This window comes from Orcinus orca, chromosome 6 (assembly GCF_937001465.1).
Source record: "Orcinus orca chromosome 6, mOrcOrc1.1, whole genome shotgun sequence".
In the NCBI taxonomy this organism is placed as follows: Eukaryota; Metazoa; Chordata; class Mammalia; order Artiodactyla; family Delphinidae; genus Orcinus; species Orcinus orca.
The window spans coordinates 84,613,101-84,634,438 of NC_064564.1; the positions used below are offsets into that span (position 1 = coordinate 84,613,101).

At 37.8% G+C, this 21,338-nt stretch overlaps 1 protein-coding gene across 13 annotated transcripts in view; it reads right to left on the reverse strand.

Moving 5' to 3' along the window:
* RNF38 (ring finger protein 38) overlaps positions 1-21,338 on the reverse strand; it is a 124,158-nt gene that overhangs the window by 32,742 nt on the left and 70,078 nt on the right. For 5 of the 13 annotated variants that reach the window (XM_012533661.3, XM_033431109.2, XM_004271437.3 and 2 more), the window contains 2 exons: positions 18,633-18,782; positions 6,070-6,263 (listed from right to left, as the gene is read on the reverse strand). In XM_012533661.3, coding sequence (XP_012389115.2) covers positions 6,070-6,263; positions 18,633-18,782 — 344 coding nt within the window. The remainder of the gene's footprint in view (positions 1-6,069; positions 6,264-18,632; positions 18,783-21,338) is intronic. The other 8 variants (XM_012533663.3, XM_049710810.1, XM_033431110.2 and 5 more) reach the window with 3 other exon arrangements.

The window sequence follows — 21,338 nt, forward strand, 5'->3', positions numbered from 1 at the left end:
TATTCACTTATTTATGAGTATGGGCTAATGGATATTTATTTTATTCTTTAGGTTATAATCCACACTATTGTTTTATTTTGTTGTTAAAATTATTTCAACTTTGTCCAATGGGAGCACATTCAGTTTAGCTCCTGTGCCCTTTTACTACTGTTCCTTACTATACGGACAATATGCTCTAGGCTTATCTTGTATTTTCCCTATACCAACTCTGGAATTAACCAGTTTTCCAGAGCCCTGGTTCCTTTGACTGTGGAATGGTATTTAGAAGGTAAGTGCGCTGACTGCTACACTATTTCTAGTCTCTCTAAGAGAAAAGAACAAGAAAATTTATCTATGTATACTAATTCACGTATATGTACATAGCTTTATACCTGTAAAAATATTTTAAAGGACTGTTTAATGTATCACTAAAAAGAGGAGGAAAGCTGCCAATTAGATTATACTATACCATCAATTTAGAGACATTATGATGTGAAAAAATGTGTACCTTACAATCAAAATAGAAAATATATGCCCAGATCACTCATCTCCCGAAAAAACACTCAGCCTGTCCACAAACTTTAAGGGTCCCTTTTAATATTGTTTTATTCTGTTGTTGCTTCTTGCTCTCACTTCCCTACTCAAACATAATTTCAATAACTCAAACTTAACACAAATTAAGACCCAAGCTCTCACGCTGACACATAAGTTCCTTGACAATTTTGGTCCTTGTCTTTACTGAATTGCCTCTCATTAAATCTGTTATGTATGCCTTTGTAGTAGAACATTTAGAAAGCAGAATTATTGGAAAATCTAGAAATAATAAACAGTGATAAGATGAACAAATATTTCTTTCAGTTGACTTTTATATCTATGATAGGTACTACTTTGTCACTTTGTTTTAGATGTATCACTTGTGAACAGCACAAAGCTCTTCCCTCCTGGTCTCACTGACCTGCCTTTTGTTGGATTGCATTTTCTATATATGTTGTTTATCTGTTTCATTGTGTGGAAGCTATATGTTCCAGTTCTATTCTTCTAGTGACTACACTTGAATTTTTAAACACATAATTCAATTTTTCTGAAAACATCTAGATTGCACATTTTTACTTCTCTCTGCTCTGTCCCCATTTTACATTCAGATCTTTCCTGAAATTTTTTCTTTTTTTTTGAACAACAGACCTTTATTCAGACTTAGCAGTATGTCTTTTTTGTTTCCTTTCCTAATCAAATGGTATTAAATCCTACTTCTTACATCTATTCTTCCACTTCCTAGAGTACAGTATTTAATAATTCTTTCAAGAAGGTTCTCTTTTTTTTCTTTTATTATTTCTTTTTTAATTGTAGTTGCTGTACAATATTACGTAAGTTACAGGTGTACAATACAGTGATTCACAATTTTAAAGGTTATGTTCCACTTATAGTCATTATGAAATACTGGCTATACTCCCCGTGTTGTATATGTATCCTTGCAGCTTATTTTATACCTAATAGTTTGTACCTCTTATCCCCTACCCTTATATTAGCCCTCTCCGTCCTCCTTCCCTCTCCCCACCGGTAACCACTAGTTTGTTCTCTGTATCTGTGAGTCTGCTTCTTTTTTTACATTCAACTAGTTAGCTGTATTTTTTAGATTCCATATATATAAGTGATGTCATACAGTATTTGTTTTTCTCTGACTTATTTTACTTGGCATAATGCCCTCCAAGTCCATCCATGTTGCTGCAAATGGCAAAATTTCGGTCTTTTTAATGGCTGAGTAGTATTCCATTGTGTGGAACACACACACACACACACACACACACATCCTTTATCCATTCACCTGTTGATGGACACTTAGGTTGCTTCCATACCTTGGCAATCGTAAATAATGCTGCTATGAACACTGGGGTGCATATGTTTCTGAATTAGTATTTTTGGTTTTTTTGGATATCTACCCAGGAGTGAAACTGCTGGATCATATGGTAGTTTTGTTTTTAGTGTTTCTGAGAAATCTTCATACTATTTTCCATAGTGGCTGCACCAATTTACATTCCCACCAACAGTGTATAAGGGTTCTCTTTTTTCCACACCTTTGCTAACATTTGTTTTTTGCGTTCTTTTCGATAATAGCTGTTCTGCCAGGTGTGAGGTGGTATCTCATTGTGGTTTGGATTTGCATCTCCCTGATGATTAGCAATACTGAGCATCTTTCCATGTACCTGTTGGCCACCTGCACTTCCTCTCTGAAAAACTGTCTACTCAGGTCTTCTGCCCATTTTTTAACTGAGTTTTTTTTTGACATTGAGTTGTATGAGCTGTTTATATATGTTCGATATTAATCCCATATTGGTCATATCATTTGCAAACATCTTCTCCCATTCAGTAGGCTGTCCTTTCATTCTGTCGATGAATTTTGTGCTGTGCAAAAGCTTTTAAGTTTAATTAAGTCCGATTTGTTTATTTTTGCTTTAATTTTCTTCTCTTTAGGAGACAGATCCAAAAAATACTGCTGCAATTTATGTGAAAGAGTTCACCTATGTTTTCCTCCAGGAGTTTTATAGTATCTGGTCTTACATTTAGCTGTTTAATCCGTTTTGAATTTATTTCTGTATATTGTGTTAGAGAATGTTCTAATTTTATTTTTTTACATGTAGCTGTCCAGTTTTCCCAGCACCACTTACTGAAGAGGCTGTCTTTTCTCCATTGTATATTCTTGCCTCCTTTGCCACAGACTGACCATACTGCGTGGGTTTATTTCTGGGCTTTCCATCCTGTTCCATTGATCTATGTGTCTGTTTTTATGCCAGTATCATACTGTCTTGATGACTGTAGCTTTGTAGTATATAGTCTGAAGTCAGGGAGCATGATTCCTTCAGCTCTGTTGTTTTTTCTCAAGATTGTTTTGGCCATTCAGGATATTTTGTGTCTCCATACAAACTTTAAAATTATTTGTTCTAGTTCTGCGAAAAATGCCATTGGTATTTTGATGGAGACTGCACTGAATCTGTAGATTGCCTTGGGTAGTATGGTCCTTTTAACAATATTAATTCTTCCAATCCAAGAACACGGTATATCTTTCCATCTGTTTTTGTCATCCTCAATTTTTTTCATCAGTGCCTTACAGTTTTCCAAGTACAGGTCTTCTAACTCCTTAAGTAGGTTTATTCCTAGGTATTTTATTCTTTTTGATGTGATGGTAAATGAGACTGTTTCCTTAATTTCTCTTTTTGATGGTTTGTCATTCACGTATAGAAATGCAACAGATTTATGTATATTAATTCTGTAACCTGCAACTCCACTGAATTCATTGATGAGCTCTGGTAGTATCCTGGTGGCATCTTTAGGATTTTCTATGCATAGTATCACATCATCTGCAAACAGTGACAATTTTACTTCTTCCTTTCCAACTTGGATTCCTTTTCTTTTTCCTGTCTGACTGCTTTGGCTACGACATCCAAAACTATGTTAAGTAAAAGTGGCGATAGTGGACATCCTCGTCTTATTCCTGATCTTGGAGGGAACGCTTTCAGGTTTTCACCGTTGAGTATGATGTCAGCTGTAGGTTTGTCATATAAGGCCTTTATTATGTTGAGGTATGTGCCCTCTATGCCTACTTTCTGGAGAGTTATCCAATCATAAATGGATGCTAAATCTTATCAAAAGCTTTTTCTACATCTATTGAAACGATTATATGGTTTTTATTCTTCAATTTGTTAATGTTGTGTATCACACTGATTGACTTGTGGATACTGAAAAATCCTTGCAACCCCAGGATAAATCCCTCTTGATCATGATGTATGATTCAGGGAGGATCTCTTATTGTTCAACATTCTTCATCTCTGAATGTTTGTGCATATTCTTAAATTTCACCAAGATCTTGCTCAACACTCAGTCTTTCTTCAATTTTAAAAAAAATATTTATTTATTTATGGATGCATTGGGTCTTCATTGCTGCACACGGGCTTTCTCTAGTTGCGGCGAGCAGGGGCTACTCTTCGTTGTGGCGCGGGCTTCTCATTGCAATGGCTTCTCTTGTTGTGGAGCACGGTCTCCAGTAGTTGTGGCACATGGGTTTCAGTAGTTGTGGCTCACAGGCTCTAGAGCGCAGGCTCAGTAGTTGTGGCGCATAGGCTTAGTTGCTCCGTGGCATGTGGGATCTTCCCGGACCAGGGCTCAAACCTGCATCCCCTGCACTGGCAGGCAGATTCTTAACCACTGAGCCACCAGAGAAGTCCCTCTTCAATTCTTGAAAATGATTTTGTACTATTTCTGTCTAAATTGTTCCCTTCTATTGTTTCCGCCTGGAAATATGATTAGACATATTCAGAACTGATGACTCTTGCCTATATTTAAATTTCTTTTCCACACTTTCCATTTTGCCCTTTTACACTACATTCTGGGAAAATTCCTTCACTTGATCTTCCAGGGACCAAGATGCTTTTTCTGCCTGTTTATTAATTTTACCAACTAAGATTTCCAGTTGATTTTTATGGATACAATCTCTTCCACTTCTCTCATGCTACACTTATTCTAAAATTCTATTTTGTTTATTCTCTTAATTGTTTTATTTCTTCTATTAATGGTTTCTTCAAGTTCTTTCTTGTATTGAGTTTCAGTGCCCTTCTTTCACTTTGTTGGCTTTCCTCAAATGTTGGCTTTCCTCAAATGTTTGCGAGTGACGACAAATCACAGGACAGGGGTTATCAGAAGGAGGGTTTTTAATGCTCTATTTTAACCTAGGTGTTGGGCACACCTGTGTGTTATCCTTTTAAGTGTACACTTGTTTTACAAGTTCTCCTGAATGTACGTCACATTTCGCCATAAAGCAATAGGAAAGATTACAGCAGGGGCTCAGGCTGTAACCTTGAAACAACCAACCTTATTTCCTCATGCTATAACATTTAACAGCTATAAAATATTTTACCTGGTTGGCATAACATTATTTTACTTAAACATTCCCATATAATTGGGTAATACTGCACCAGATAATGTAAAAGTCTTAGTGTGTCAACAGAATACAGCTCAGGAACAGGTTTATCTTGTCTTATTTGGAACAATGAATGATGGGTTTTAAGACTCCTTCAGTATTAGTTTCCTAGGGCTGCCCTAATAAAATACCACAGACTCACTTAAACAATAGAAATTCATTTTCTCACAGTCCTAGAGACTATGTCCAAGATCAAGGTGCCAGCATGGCTGGTTTCTAGCGAGAGCTCTCTTCCTAGAGTCTCCTCTTATAAGGACACTAATCCTCTTGGATCAGGGCCCCATCCTTATGACCTCATTCAGCCTAAATTACTTCCTTAGAGGCCTCATCTCTAAATACATCCACACTGGGGGCTAAGGCATCAACCTATGGATCTTCAGGAGACACAAACATTTAGTCTGTAATACCACATCCTGGACATATAAACAGTTGTCTCACCCCAAGTATGCTCTATTTCCTTGGAAGAAGAAAGGTATGACCTCAGACAACTACTAAAGAGGAAGCAGCTCAGGAAATGTATTCCCCTGGGAAGGAAAAGCAAGGGGCAAGTCCTATATGGAAGACAGGACTGAAAGTCAAACTAAATTTCAGTCACTCTTCATATCACAGGCTCCACAATTTTAAAGAAACTTAATTAAGCTCCCAGTTGCCTTAGAGGATACAGAAGGAATATCTGGAGAGAGGTTATTCATTTCTAAGAATGGAGTGGATAAGAATTGCACGAAAAAGAGGCTGCTCATTCCTAAGACCATGGTTCTATATTTCCTTATAGTTATAAACTATAAAATGCATTTTTCAGTAATATGGATTGAAGGCTAGCCCACAAAAAGTCTTAAACCTTAAAGTAGTTGAATTCACATATAATGGTACGGATTGATTTTAGGTAAACCAATTTAGCCTTTCAATTCCTTCTTCTGTCAGTCACAAGCTAAATGAACTCTCATGACGGACTGTAGAAATCTAAACAACTTGTAACGTTGTTTCTCGTGTGTAAGCGTACAAGTAAAAAGGTGTTGATGTGTTTATAAAATTCCTACAGAAAAAATGCTTTCTGATGTTAAAAAAAAATTCACAAATCTACCAATGACCACAAATTTAATAAGTAACTGTAACCAACTAACCTTCTTCTGTTGCGTGCAGGTGTGTTGCATCGTTCCCCTGAGAAGTGATGTTGGCTTGGTCGAACTGAAGGGGGCTGCCTATTTGATGTCATCTCCCATGGTCGCATTGGTGGTGAGGGAGCTGGTGATGCTGATGTATAATCAAAGACTGAATGAGAGAGGCGCTGTCTCTTGGGACTTGGACTATCTTCACTCTGCCAATGCAACAAAATCAATCAACTGAATAAAATCTTTTAAGGATTTTTGCATTACTGTTTACATGCATAGGTGTTTAAGTATGTTTACCACAAAGTGTAAAGGAGGGAAAAAATACACTTACACTATCAACCTGAATTAAATACCTTTAAAAGAAACGAGGGGTGGGGTGGGGTGGGAAAGGGAGATACACAGTAAATAATATCAAATGAAAAGTTAACTTTTCTTTAAAATATCATAAAATTAACCAGGTAACAACACACAAGGTACACAACAGGGCAATAAACAATTTCTATGGTACTTGACCACCTCTTTAAAGCTCTAATTCAGCTGAGAAAATCTACTATGTCCTCCCATCAGTTAACAGTTACTCTTTTAGGCATTAATTCTTAGCTGAGAGATCAATTTAGGAGGGGGTATAATTTTTTTTTAACATCTTTATTGGGGTATAATTGCTTTACAACGGTGTGTCAGTTTCTGCTTAAGGGGGTATAATTTAAGTAGGCCCTTGATTTGATTTAAAATCACACTTGCCTGCCTCTTTATTCCTGTTATTTAAGGCCATTACATTTATTATTTAATAATGTTTATGTGGACAAAGTAAAATTTATTTAAAACATTAAAAAACAGTCAACTGATCTAGTTCAGTTCAGTTCTTAACTAGAATGTCATAGAATATCTTTGGGAAAGACATGGCATTTCAGGTAGATCATGGGAGTGGTAGATAATTAAAAACCCATACCTGTTAATGTTGAAGCACAGTCTCAAGTTTTCAAGGGTTTAGCTATAAAATTGGTATGGATCACTTAACTGAATTATTAACTCTCCAGGATTCCCCACACAACTCAATTTTCCAATTGAGTCTTTCATCAAAACTGTCAAAATTACAAGTTAACTGAAAGTCTGATGAGGGCTGTGTGTTTTCTAATAGAGCCTCTCCTATCTCCAGTCTACTCCTGCAAATTCTAATCATTTGGGCATTAGGGAACTTTTGATTGGCACCTGCTGCTACAACAAAAATGTTAATATTAGCTAAAGAATATATGAGGTTACATACTATGTTACATTTTAAAATATAAGCATATAAAACAGAACTGATTAAACTGACGGGAATGAAGCAAACTGCTAAATGGTTACTTTTGATCATTCTAAATTATTTAGCAGATGTATTCAAAAAACCATGTCATTTTCCTTCTATACTTAAGAATATTATAATTCACATTTGTTATAACTAAAATAGAAAATAGTTTTCAGAACCATATACAAACGCTCTTGTAACTTTCCTCACACTAACCTTATTTTCTCCCTATATTTAATGGTGCTATTAAAAGTAGTTGTTTTTAACCCCTTGATTTTAATAAGAAAATCAGTTATGTTCTGATAATCCTAAAACTTAGAAAGTGAAAAATAACCATTAATATTTAGATATTCTGATTAAAACAAAACAACAGAACAACTAAGACTTGACAAACTCATACATGAACTACACATAAGCATTAGAAATGTGATCTCCACGTGTGGTAAAACAGACTTGATTAACATTGACTTTCTGAGGTACAATATGCTAGCAACCAATCATAATCATTGGCTTTCATATGTATAAACCTGTACCGCAAAGCTTGATGCAAGCTAAGACATGGAACTCTGAATTCTAAAAATTCACTGCCCAAATGGAGGAGAATGCTACAGATCCACAAAATAACTAAGTATTGAAAAAACACTCAGGCTATCAACCTTTACATATTTTCAGTGATGTTCAGGTTGTGGGTTAGCATATTCTTATTTTACAACAAATGCATTACTTTTAAGAGTGGAGATAAGGAAAGATGACTGAGAAAGTCTCCCATCCCTTCTCTTTGTGTTGTGAAAGGTTCTCAGTGTGTAAGAGGAGACAAAGACTAGGAAGTGGGGCTCCCCTGGTGGCGCAGTGGTTGAGAGTCCGCCTGCCAATGCAGGGGACACAGGTTCGTGCCCCGGTTCGGGAAGATCCCACATGCCGTGGAGCGGCTGGGCCCGTGAGCCATGGCCACTGAGCCTGCGCCTCCGGAGCCTGTGCTCTGCAACGGGAGAGGCCACAACAGTGATAGGCCCACGTACAGCCAAAAAAAAAAAAAGACTAGGAAGTGAAGGGAAATATGTGGAAGTGAGCTCTTCATTAGGATTATGGTAATAAGCCTTACTTTTTCACTCAAAGTAACAGGAAACCACAACTGATATTTAGTGACATGGGATTACTAAAAGGTTATTTTACTATATGCAATATGGTTTCATCATATTCCTTATCAATTTTAATACTCTAAGGAACTGTGTAAAAAATTCTTAGTTTCCAGAAAAAGAAAGGGGGAGTAACCTACAAAGAAAAAGAATTAGATTAGCATTAGACTTCCCACAGAAAACAAAAGATGCTATTTTCTGGGGGAAAATAATGTTGAATATAGAGTTTTATACTCCAATCAAACTATTAGTCTAGTATAAGGGAAAAAACAAAGACCTTGCCAGATGTATTAAGATTCAAAGTTGCTTCTCACATATCCATTCAGAAAATTTTACTTGATTGATTTTTATGTATGCGTGCATGCTCTCTCCTTCACCTGGGGACATATATATAAATACAGGATCCAAGAAATAGAAGTAACCCAGAAGTGCAATGAAAAGAAATCCCAGGGTGATGGCAGTACAGCAGGTCTGAAAAACAATCATTACAAATTAGAAAGAATCAGAGGACTCTGAGAAAAATACCATACACAATGTGGATTCAAAAACAGTATGATTGAGAACTTACAAGTTCTTAATAAAACTTAAGCCCACAGCTCTCTTATCATAAGAAATATAAAAAGGCAATCAGGGACTTCCCTGCTGGTCCAGTGGTAAAGAATCTGCCTTCCAATGCAGGGGACGCGGGTTCAATCCCTGGTCGGGCACCTAAGTCCGCGCACCTCAACTAGAGAGCCCGCGTGCCACAAACTACAGAGCGCATGTGCTCTGGAGCCTGCGCGCCACAACTAGAGAGAGAAAACCCGCACACCACAACTAGAGAAGCCCGCGTGCCCCAATGAAGAGCCCACGCGCCTCGATGAAGACCCCGTGTGCTGCAACAAAGACCCAATGCAGCCAAAAAAATAAAGAAAATAAATATTTTTTTAAAAAAAGGCAATCAGAGAGTGGAGGACAAAGATGAAAACAAATCCATATCGTTTTGTCACCTAAAGCATCCTCTGAGTAGGACAGGTAGTCAAAAGATTACAACTCCTCCTCCATGGGCCAAACATGCTACTTGGTTCTGCAATGACTATACAAGTATCCTAATACTATGAAGAATGTTTACTGGTTTTCAATTATTATAATCAACATAGGACAAGGCATGAAAGATCACTGTTGTAGTTACAGAACAGAAATAAGTATAAATAAGTATAATAAAATAAGTATTTTATCAAATAAACTTTGATATAAAGTAACTGTAACGACTTCTGTGACAAAATCATGGACCAGAAGTGAAAATCCTAACATAAACATCTAGAAATAATGGTTTAAATACAAAAAAAAAAAATTTAAAGGTATTGCTGGATTCAGAGAAAAAGAGAAATTTCCAAGGACCAGAAACAAAGAGGAAAACTGAAAACCAGGTTTGTTTTTTGATATTCGCAGGAGGGACAGAAGATAAGGTCCTATCACTGAGACCCCTGCATAAGGCCAAAATTTCCAAAGTACTATGCTTTCAATAAAAGGGAAGACTAGAAGAAGTCAGCCATTGGCACAGAGTGTCTACTCTGTATGTACTGAGAACTGGAGAAGGGATCACATCCCTGAGAACTCAAACCACAGGTTAGCTCCTCACACCAAGGCTGGGGTTCAAATTTTTCACTACCCATGTTGTCTGTGAACCTCTAAACTTAGAAATTAATATAAAAACTGATCTAGAATTATGGTACCACAACGACTCTTGACAGAAGTAAATGCAAAGCAGAATCTGGAGGAATACTCCTATTACCTAGGCCAGTGGTTCTCAAACTTTTGCATGCATCAGAAACACCAGATTGTTGGGTCCACTCCCCAGTCTCTCATTCAGACAGTTTGGATTGGGACCCAAGAATTTTGCATTTCTAACATGATCCCATATGATGCTTGGTACTGCTCGTCTGTGACTACACTCTGAGAACCACTGAACTAAGAGATAAGGGACTCTCTTAAGAAAAGTCCCTAAGGATAAATTCACCATTACAGAAAAATTTACGTTTTGAAATCTCAGGGGGGAGCAGTTCCCTCCTGTCCCTGCTGACTCTGTGCCTGTAGGCTGACTAGAAAGTACCAGATGTTGACAACTTAAACCTGTAAGATGTTGAGTCAAGTCAGGTACTAGTACTGTCTCTACTGGTACAGAATACTGTAGAGATATTACAGTACAGAATACGGATGCAGATTCAGGGATCAAGGGAGGAAGGACAGAAGAAAATTAGCCAGCTAGCTTTTATACTCAGTATTCAGCATCTGATAAAATGAGTACAGGATTACACCTCTGTTACACCAAATCTTTATAACCAAAACATCATTATTAGAAGTGAAAACAACCCATAAGAAAGTATTCCACAGTTTCAAAAAAAGCAAATCAGAAATGATTAAATGCTAAATACCATGGGAGGAAAAAAAAACAAATACACGTGCATATGTATAAACACGCACACATAAAATATAAATAATATTTATATATATGTCAGTCAGGAAGTCTTGAAGATAATGCAAACTTTCCCCAAAGCATAAACAGGTTCCAAGTCCTAGATTAAAAATGGTGATTGAAAAGTGCCTCTGATTTCAGCAAACACTAGTGAGCCCCAAGGACTTCTCAAAGGAACAAGGGGGCAACTAGAGTCGGGGAGATAAAATCTCCAATAATCTGGTCCTCTCTCCTCTCATTATTCAGGACTACCATTCATCTCAGATTTACAAATAAATAAGCATAGCAAGATTTATGAGTTCCCAATCCTCTTTTAAACTTCCAGACTCTATTTGCCTTATTCTATCTGACAAAAGATTAAGTTTCTCATTCCACAACCATTAAATTTAAATGGCCCAGGAGAGGAAATACTTACTGAATTCCATTCATTTAAAATAAGAGACATGAAAGCACTTAGAAAACTGAAACACTCTACATAAAGCAACTTGCTAATAAAGAATAACCACCAAGACAGATCCCTTTTTGTAAATAATAATTAATAACTTTACATTTGAATCACATAATGTACAAAATGATCTCTACACATTCTTTCATTTAATTTTCCACAAACGAAGTCTTTGTTTAAACTATATTCAAATTTATGTAAAATATGTTTCTATTAGTGAAGATGTACAAAAGACAATTCAGTGAATATACTGCCTTTGAACTACACAACATATATATAGTCCTGTTTCATATACTTTACAAAGGACTTTAATTTTCTAATGCACAGCTTTGATTCCTCAGCTCAAAAGATTTCAGAACAAAATCCAACCTCATAACCACTCAAACAGTACATCCTCCTGGAATGTTATTTTACTTGTAGGTACGGGAGGGAAAAGAGACTTCAAATATTCTGTTTTCAGAAGTTACCAGACCATGCATTAAAAAAAAAAATCAGAACTTTGCTTTTTGACATGGTCCAAGTCTGTGTTTTTTCATAAAAGGCCAAAGAACAGAACAATTTTATGTGCAGTGAGTGCTTGCAAAGGGAATGTAGTGGTATAACATATTGCAATTCCATCATAATGAAGAGGATAAAATACCATGTGAAAATATTATGTTTCTATATTCGTTGGCCATAACTGCTAACCCAGCAGTGGCTTCCTGAGTTTAGGGAGGCCTGTTTGGCTAATTTCTGAATAATGTATTAACAACCTTAAGTCCTAGATTTTTCTTAGAACATCACTGGTTCACAAAAACTGATTTACCTTGATGCTGTAATTGTACTGTTTTCAAATGCTATATTTAGTTCCACAGAAGCTATAAACAAGGATCAATGAAATAATCTGAAGCATAACCATGAAACCAACAAAAACAGAAAAGCTGCTAAGAACAACCTGAAATCAAGGGATCCCTGTGAATCAAGGGATCCCTCCACATGGAGTCGTTCTGCAGACAACTGAAGCTCAGACTAGATATGTTAATTCAGGACTTTTTGGTATACTACAGATAGATGGTACGTCAACGAAGTTACAGGCATTGACAAAAATTGTTCAAAATAGTTTATAAAATGAAAAGGAAGCCCAATACTGAACCCTGAGAAGCTCCAACATTTTATGTTGAGTACCTGATGAGAGGAGAGTGGAGTGTGGTGGTGAAAGCCAGTGTAATGGAGTTTCAAGGGTTCAACTAAGAGGTCATGTAGAATGAGGGCTGCAAAACATCCACTGTTTTTTTTTTTCCTAACATCTTTATTGGAGTGTAATTGTTTTACAATGGTGTGTTAGTTTCTGCTTTATAACAAAATGAATCAGTTATACATATATTCCCATATCTCTTCCCTCTTGCATCTCCCTCCCTCTCACCCTCCCTATCCCACCCCTCCAGGAGGTCACAAAGCACCAAGCTCATCTCCCTGTGCTATGCGGCTGCTTCCCACTAGCTATCTACCTTACGTTTGGTAGTGTATATATGTCCGTGCCTCTCTCTCGCTTTGTCACAGCTTATCCTTCCCCCTCCCCATATCCTCAAGTCCATTCTCTAGTAGGTCTGTGTCTTTATTCCTGTCTTACCCCTAAGTTCTTCATGACTTTTTTTTCCTTGAATTCCATATATATGTGTTAGCATACGGTATTTGTCTTTCTCTTTCTGACTTACTTCACTCTGTATGACACTCTAGGTCTATCCACCTCATTACAAATAGCTCAATTTCATTTCTTTTTATGGCTGAGTAATTTCCATTGTACATATGTGCCACATCTTTATCCATTCATCCGATGATGGACACTTAGGTTGTTTCCCATCCACTGTGTTTTAACAATATGGAACTCACTGACTTGAAACTATTTCTTTACAATATGATTTAGTATCTTTATGGTGTATTTCCCTTTATGACAATTTTTGGAAAAGTTTTTGTTCCTGTCTTTCCTTTGATGATCTTATGAATTTAAGGATAACTCTAGGACTTCCCTGGTGGCTCAGTGGTTAAGAATCTGCCTGCCAATGCAGGGGACACGGGTTTGAGCCCTGGTCCAGGAAGATCCTACTTGCCATGGAGCAACTAAGCCCGTGTGCCACAACTACTGAGCTTGCGCTCTAGAGCCTGCGAGCCACAACTACTGAGCCCGTGCTCAACAACAAGAGAAGCCACCACAGTGAGAAGCCTGCACACCAGAACGAAGAGTAGCCCCCGCTCACCACAACTAGAGAAAGCCTGCGTGCGCACAGCAATGAAGACCCAACGCAGCCAAAAGTAAATAAATTAATTAATGGGGAGGAAAAGAATAACTACGTAAAGCTCTAAAATAAAATATTTCTTTTTTTTTTGGCTAAAATTTTTGTTAAGTCTATAAATTTGCTGGAGAAGAGACATTTTTACAGTACTTTCAGAAATCTATTTCTTTATATGTATAAATCAGCAAATTTCAATCACCTAACTTTAGTAAATTTACAAAATAAAGTTATCAAATAGCTGTATTAAGAAACGTGCGTGCATGCACACACACATACACACACAGCCCTGAAGAGAAAAGGGAACCCTCCTACACTGTTGGTGGGAATGTAAGTTGGTACAGCCACTATGGAAAACAGTATGGAGGATCCTCAGAAAACTAAAAACAGAATTACCATACAATCCAGCAATCCCACTCCTGAGCATATATCCAGACAAAACTCTAATTCAAAAAGATACATGCGGGCTTCCCTGGTGGCGCAGTGGTTGAAAGTCCACCTGCCGATGCCCCAGTCCGGGAAGATTCCACATGCCGCGGAGCAGCTGGGCCCGTAAACCATGGCCACTGAGCCTGCGTGTCCGGAGCCTGTGCTCCGCAATGGGTGAGAGGCCACAACAGTGAGAGGCCTGCATACTGAAAAAAAAATACACGCACCCTTACGTTCATAGCAGCATTGTACACAATAGCCAAGACATGGAAACCACCTAAATGTCCATCAAATGGAATACTACCCAGCCATAAAAAAGAACACACACAAATGGAATACTACCCAGCCATAAAAAAGAACGAAATAATGCCATGTGCAGCAACATGGATGCAACTAGAGATTATCATGCTAAGTGAAGTCAGAAAGAGAAAGACAAATACCATATGATATCACTAAAGTATGGTACCAATGAACCTATCTACAGAACGGAAACAAACTCACAGACATAGAGAACAGACTTGTGGTTGCCAAGGGGGAGAGGACTGGGGGAGGGGTGGAGTGGGAGGCTGGGGTTAGCTTTTCTATATAGAATGGATAAACAACAAGGTCCTACTGTATAGCACAGAAAACTATATTCAATATCCTATGATAAACCATAATGGAAAATATTTTTTAAAAGAATGTATGTGTATGTTAAACACACACACACCTGAAATCAAGGGTTGTGCCACACCTGAAATTCAAGTTCCCCATGATGTACATGACTTTTTAATGAAAGCATACAATCTTCAATCACAATCACTGAATTGGTTGGTAGCACGAAAATGCTAATTTTAAAATTATAGGGCGCAGATAGCAAACAGACATGAGGGAATTTTGGGGGGTGCTGAAACTATCCTATATCTTGATTGTAATGGTCCCACATCTGTATGTGTTTGTCAAAACTCACAGACCTGTACACGGAAAAAGGTGAATTTTACTGTATGTTAATTATACCTTAATTTTAATTTAAAAAAATTACAGGAGGCACTTTGATTCTAATTTTAAATATAGGCTTATTCTTATAGAGATGCAAATGTGCATCTACTTAAACCTCTTTTGTAGGGGAAAAAAAAGAGCAAGAAATACACAAAGCCATCATTTTTAAAGGAACATTAAAATACCAAATAAATGTACACCAGGAAACATACAAGAATATTCATGGCAACACTGTTTCTAATAATAATAATAGAAAAGTGGAGACTACCCAAATGTCCATCAAAAAGAGAAGGGATAAACTACAGTACAGTACGTTCATATAAATGTAACGCTAAAAGCAGGAAAATGAATCTACAGGACACAGCCACATGCAATCAATATAGATGAATTTCACAATGGCAAAAATACACAAAGTATGATACCATTTACATTAAGTTCAGAAACTAAATAGTATAGTATTGAGGTATACTATATGTAGTAAAAACCACACAGAAAAGCAAAGAGATACTGAACACAAAATTCAACAGAGGTTTACCCAAGGCACAGGTTTGGGACAGCACCTGAATATAATATGGAAGCTTCAAAAACATTGGCAACAGTTGATTTCTTAAGCTAGATGGTGGTTTTTTAAAACTTATACATATGTCTTCTTTACATTTTATAACTTGCATATATGAAATATTTCATAATTTTTAAAATTAAAAAACATACAAAATTTGAAAGATTTTGACTAGAAAAACAAGTAAAAAGCAGCAAAGTGCAAAAGTCTTTAATAAACAAGGACAGTGACACAAACTTGGTAAGTAGTGGAGATGAAAAAAGAGATCAAAAACAGGATGAGGGGCTTCCCTGGTGACGCAGTGGTTGGGAGTCCGCCTGCCGATGCAGGGGACGCGGGTTCGTGCCCCAGTCCAGGAGGATCCCGCATGCCGCGGAGCAGATGGGCCGGCGGGCTGTGGCCGCTGGGCCTGCGCGTCCGGAGCCTGTGCTCCGTGGCGGGAGGGGCCACGACAGTGTGAGGCCCGCATACCGCAAAAAAAAAACAAACCAGGATAAGCTTTTTGTTCAAAGACTAGTGATTAAAAACAAGGATCCAGGAGTGTATCAACACTTTCCTTCACCTCTATGACCATCCTACCTACTAGCTACATACCCAATCCCATGCTTGGAGCAGGAAAAAGCAGTAATTTCTTTACCCTTAGAAAAGGCTACAGGGAAAATGATGTCCTCGTAAAAGAGACTAGTTTCAGCTACAATATGGAAGTGAAGAGGGTGTTTTAAGAAAAAAATGGAAGAGGTAGGTGAGTCTGTTTAGAATGGATGGAGTCAAAGGGGAAGGAAAAGCAGAAAGAGTTGGGAGGAAAGGAACTTGGAGGAAAGCCGAGAGAAAACTGCATTAAGGGAATAACTTTCTGAGGATACGACGTGGCTGCATAGGTTCTCGTTTTTACATGGCAACTAAGTTTTATAAGGATGAGAACCATAACTGGAACTAAGAAATCACACCTAATCATGGTATCAGAATTGGTTGAAGGTATCTGACAGTATCTCGAAGGAGATATGAGAAGGATTTACTTTGCTTCATGTGGAACAGTGGGAGGGTAATAAGTGGGCAAAGAAAATCTCCAGTCTCTCTTGGGAGCAAAGTACATTGAGGGCCTTATTCTAAAATTAGAGAAAAGTAAGATTTAAGTTAAATTAGGACTATAAATAAAAACTTAACAGTAACACCCTTCACCTTTCTGCAACATCCAATGGAACTGAGTCTAACTTTTTGGTTTTATTTTCAAAACATGGATTTAATTCTTTTTTTAAAAAACTAATTAATTTATATATTTATGGTTGCTTAGGTCTTTGTTGCTGCATGCAGGCTTTCTCTAGTAGCGGCGAGCGGGGGCTACTCTTTGTTGCGGTGCGCAGGCTTCTCATCGCAGTGGCTTTTCTTGTTGCGGAGCACGGGCTCTAGGCATGCGGGCTTCAGTAGTTGTGGCACACGGGCTTAGCTGCTCTGTGGCATGTAGGCATGGATCAGGGCTTGAACCCGTGTCCTCTGCATTGGCAGGCAGATTCTTAACCACTGTACCACCAGGGAAGTCCCAAAACATGGGTTTAATCTATTGCATTTGGCAGCTACTCTTTGAGTTTAAAGTTAATATTGAGTTAATGCTTAAAGACTCAAAGGAGGTCTGGAGAACACAGAAAGTGTCAAATAACTGTTTATTAGTGGCAGTAGCGACGGTACAAAGTCAATTTCTTCCTTAGCTATATTGGTCTATTGTTAAAGATCAAGCTCTTGCAAGCTAATGCTGTATCCAAAATGGCAGTCAATATGCCATTCAATTCAATACAGATGATGTCTCTTAACATACACTGAACTGTGTTTACAGAATTATCTGTTAACATCCAAAGCTGGTATGATATAGTAGACAAGAAATAGCAAAAGTTGGATTTGAATTTCTGTTCTGCCAACAACTAGATATGTAATTGGGCATCTCAGCGAGATTCTCTGAGCCTATTTCTTCATCTAGAAAACCATCCAGGACTAGTTTATTATGACGGTTAAAAACAAAAGGAGACAATACACACAAAGCAGAGAACCTGGCACAAATATTAACAAAGAAAGCAGATTAAAGAGCCCTAGATCACCTAAACACCTACCCTCAGAAATCCTACACCTCCAATTTAATGTGTCACAAGCATTTCTCTTTCAGAACTAGTCCCAAGTCCCAACCTGTCACTCCCACACAAACAGAAAATGAGCTAGCTCTATCCAAAAGTCCTAGATTTGATTAGCAACTCTCACTACCTCAGGTTTATATACACATGTACAATTACATGACTTGGCCCACAACCCTAGTATACAATTACATGACTTGGCCCACAACCCTAGTATACAAAAGCAATTCTGTAACTTAGTTTCCTTTGTGGTAATAACGAATTCCATTACTAAAACTTGCTTCTCTAGCAATAATGGATTGTAAATGTAGTAGCCAATGATTTATGTGAGCACATCCTAGTATTCTTGTTAATAACCTAATGACAGTTTAAATCCATTCATACCTTAATTTGTTTTCATTTTGTATGTAACCAAATTTTTAAACACATTTTACCCACAGGTATAAAAAGTTACAGAAGGCAAGTAACCATGTTTTCTCTTTGAAATATGCATTACTATCAAACTCTGGATGTTAAGCAAATAAGTAGTGATGACTTTAAAAAATACCTTACATGCTTCCATTTTTCCTTCCCTATACAACTTCACATATTCTGTAATATCTTCTACCCTCCTACAGAACTAGACCTATTAGGACAAGTGACTAAGACCAAAAGATAAAAAAACAAGAATATTAAGTGGTCAAATAGTAACAGCAGCTCAAGACAAGACAAACATTCTTCAGAAAAGCTGGCTGAAAAAGTTATGTTAAAGACTCCCTCTAAGAAGAATACTTATTCCCACATATAATAGAAAATAAGAAGTAAGAAGATTCTGAGAATTTTGTCTCAAGCCTTCCTAGAAACAACCTAGAATGTATCTTGTGGCTTTCAGCCCTATGAAGGGAAAGGGTAAATATATAAGAACCTGGAAGAAAGCTTTGAAGTGAGCATCCTCTTGAATGGTAGTGTTCTGATCACTTGGGAGGAGAGGGAACAGGCTCTGAAGTCTCACCCTTTCACAAATCACCTTGTTAGGATGGCCAGGTAGAGGTGCTGAATTGGCCCCGGGAGATATCTGGGAAAAAGAGGGAGAAGAAAAGGATAGTTCATGGCTAGCTGCACCAATGTGGAGAATCATGCCTATGAAGGACAGTCTGGATTTTCTAGGTATCTGATGATTTTGTTAGCAGAGACTGAAAAGAAATAAAAAATTAATCTTAAACATCAAAACAAATATAAGGATGAAAAAGGTTGCCTCTGGCAATGGATCTCACTTATAAAAACTTTCTTTAAAGGCAAAATAGCACTGCTCAAGAAGGAAAAGTCCTTCCTATGTTTCCCATATAATATCTATTGATATCTTTTCTGTTGGCATTAATTCTGAAACCCTAAATGACAGATAAGACTTCATGTCAAGAAAACCTGAAGTAAAAATCACTTAAGTACAGAAAGATTAGTGTCTACCTGGCGATGATTAATTTTTCATTCTCTTTTTAAGCTAACATTCCAAATGATCATGCAAGGGAAGAGAGATTTCAGAACATCTATGGCAAAATTTCTATAGTGATCCCAAGTATAGAAAACAAGATTTTCATTGTGGAGATCTCAGCTCTATTCAACACAAACCTAGCAACCTTCCTAATGAATAAAGGACAAGATCATAAGCCTCAAAGTAAATGACTGCATGTTTTAAATGCTTGACTAGATTGTGAGTTAATCCCCTTAAACTCATATGTAAGTATACTTAATCTGTAGCATTTTTGATCACAGACATCATGAGTATCACCTGTTCCACTGTGCTGTGGCGTGAACTGCCTTTGGGGGTTAAGGTTTATGTACCCGCTTGTTCCTACACTAAAGACCATGTCTTTAAGGCTGTCTTGTTTTTAGTTTCATTGCTGCACTCATTCCCTTACATGTTAAGTGTCTATTCTGTGACAGGCACTAAAAACAAAAGATAGTTACGATTTCCTACCTTCAAGAAGTATACGCTATAAAAAAGAAACAAAAGCAAATCACTGTATAAAAAAGTATCTTTCGGGCTTCCCTGGTGGCACAGTGGTTGAGAGTCCACCTGCCAATGCAGGGGACACGGGTTCGTGCCCCGGTCTGGGAAGATCCCACATGCCGCGGAGCGGCTGGGCCCGTGAGCCATTGCAGTCTGAGCCTGTGCGTCCGGAGCCTGTGCTCAACGGGAGAGGCCACAACAGTGAGAGGCCCACGTACCGCAAAAAAAAAAAAAAGAAAAAAAAAAAAGTATCTTTCTGTGATAATGGTCCATACTGGTGCTTTGGAGAGGTAATTGCTAACAGTGTAGTCAAGAAACTACAAAATGTTCAGTGTAACTGGTCAGTAAGGAAGCAGCCAGAGAGGAAGGCAGAGACAGATCATAAAGTGGCATGCTAATTACATGAATAATCCTGCTATAATAACCTTCTTTAGCCCCTTTATAAATTTTTGTTTCTGGTTTGCTACGAGCCTGGTAAACAGATAAATGACCAGGCCTGTTGCTAACAGTAAAATTACTTCCAAAGACCTTCCTAGGATTGAAAGCAAAATTGACGGCAGTAACTTTAGAATTCATTAGTACTGCTCCACAAAATGTTTTGGACATGAACTAAAACTTTTCTCTGTACTATAAACATGAATGTGCCAATACCCTTTACCACTGTGATGAAATATGAATGACTGAATCAAGGAATATTTACTGACTTCCTCTTATAAGCAAAGAGTTATGTTAGAAAATGAAATAAAACATGGATCCCACGCTCAAGGAGCTTATTCTAGTTTTAAAAAGAAAGATGCAAGCAGCCAACTACAGGATAATGTTTTAAATGCCATAATACAGGCAAAAATCAGAGTAGAGGTAGGAGCCCTGGGTTTATCTGAGGGCAAGAGTAGAAAATATTTCAAAGGAAGAAGTAGTTTCACATTCCTGACTCATTTAATGTAAGGAGTGCTTTTACTACTTTAAAGCAGTTCTCTCCTTTCTCAAAATGGTCTCTGTTCCTTGATGTAGGCTTCATGTTCTTTCTGCAATCTTAAGCTTACACTTTGCACAATAAGTACATTTGAAGAGTGTTTTAACAAGGCCATCTACCTTCAACTATCATAGCTAAAGCAGTCTCACAAACTGCTAGTACAAGAGCTGGCTGGGAAAACAGATTTCAGTAATACGTGTAAAAAACCGGCAAACCCTGGTCCTTGCAGGGGGAAGCGGGGGGGGGCGGGGGAGTAGGGGGAGAGAAGGGAAGAGAGAATTCTAAGATGGTCGCCAAGATTCCCACCTCTGGTGTATATCTCCTGTATAATCCATCCCTCCCTGGTGTGTGGGTAGGACTGTAAATATGGTGAATTTCATTCCCATGATTAGGTTAAATTATATGACCTAAATTACACAAACCCTTTCACAGAGGTGAAGGGATTTTTCAAATATAATTAAGATTCCAAGTCACTGAATTTTAAGTTAATCAAAGGGGAGATTACCTTGGGTAGGCCTGACTTAATGAGAGAAAGCTCTCAAAAGAGAAGTTGAGCCCTTCCTAAAGAGATTCTCCTGGCAACCTTATAGACTAAGCTGCTAGGTTCTGAGAAGTCATATGAAGGGGGCCATGTGGTAGAGACCTGAGGG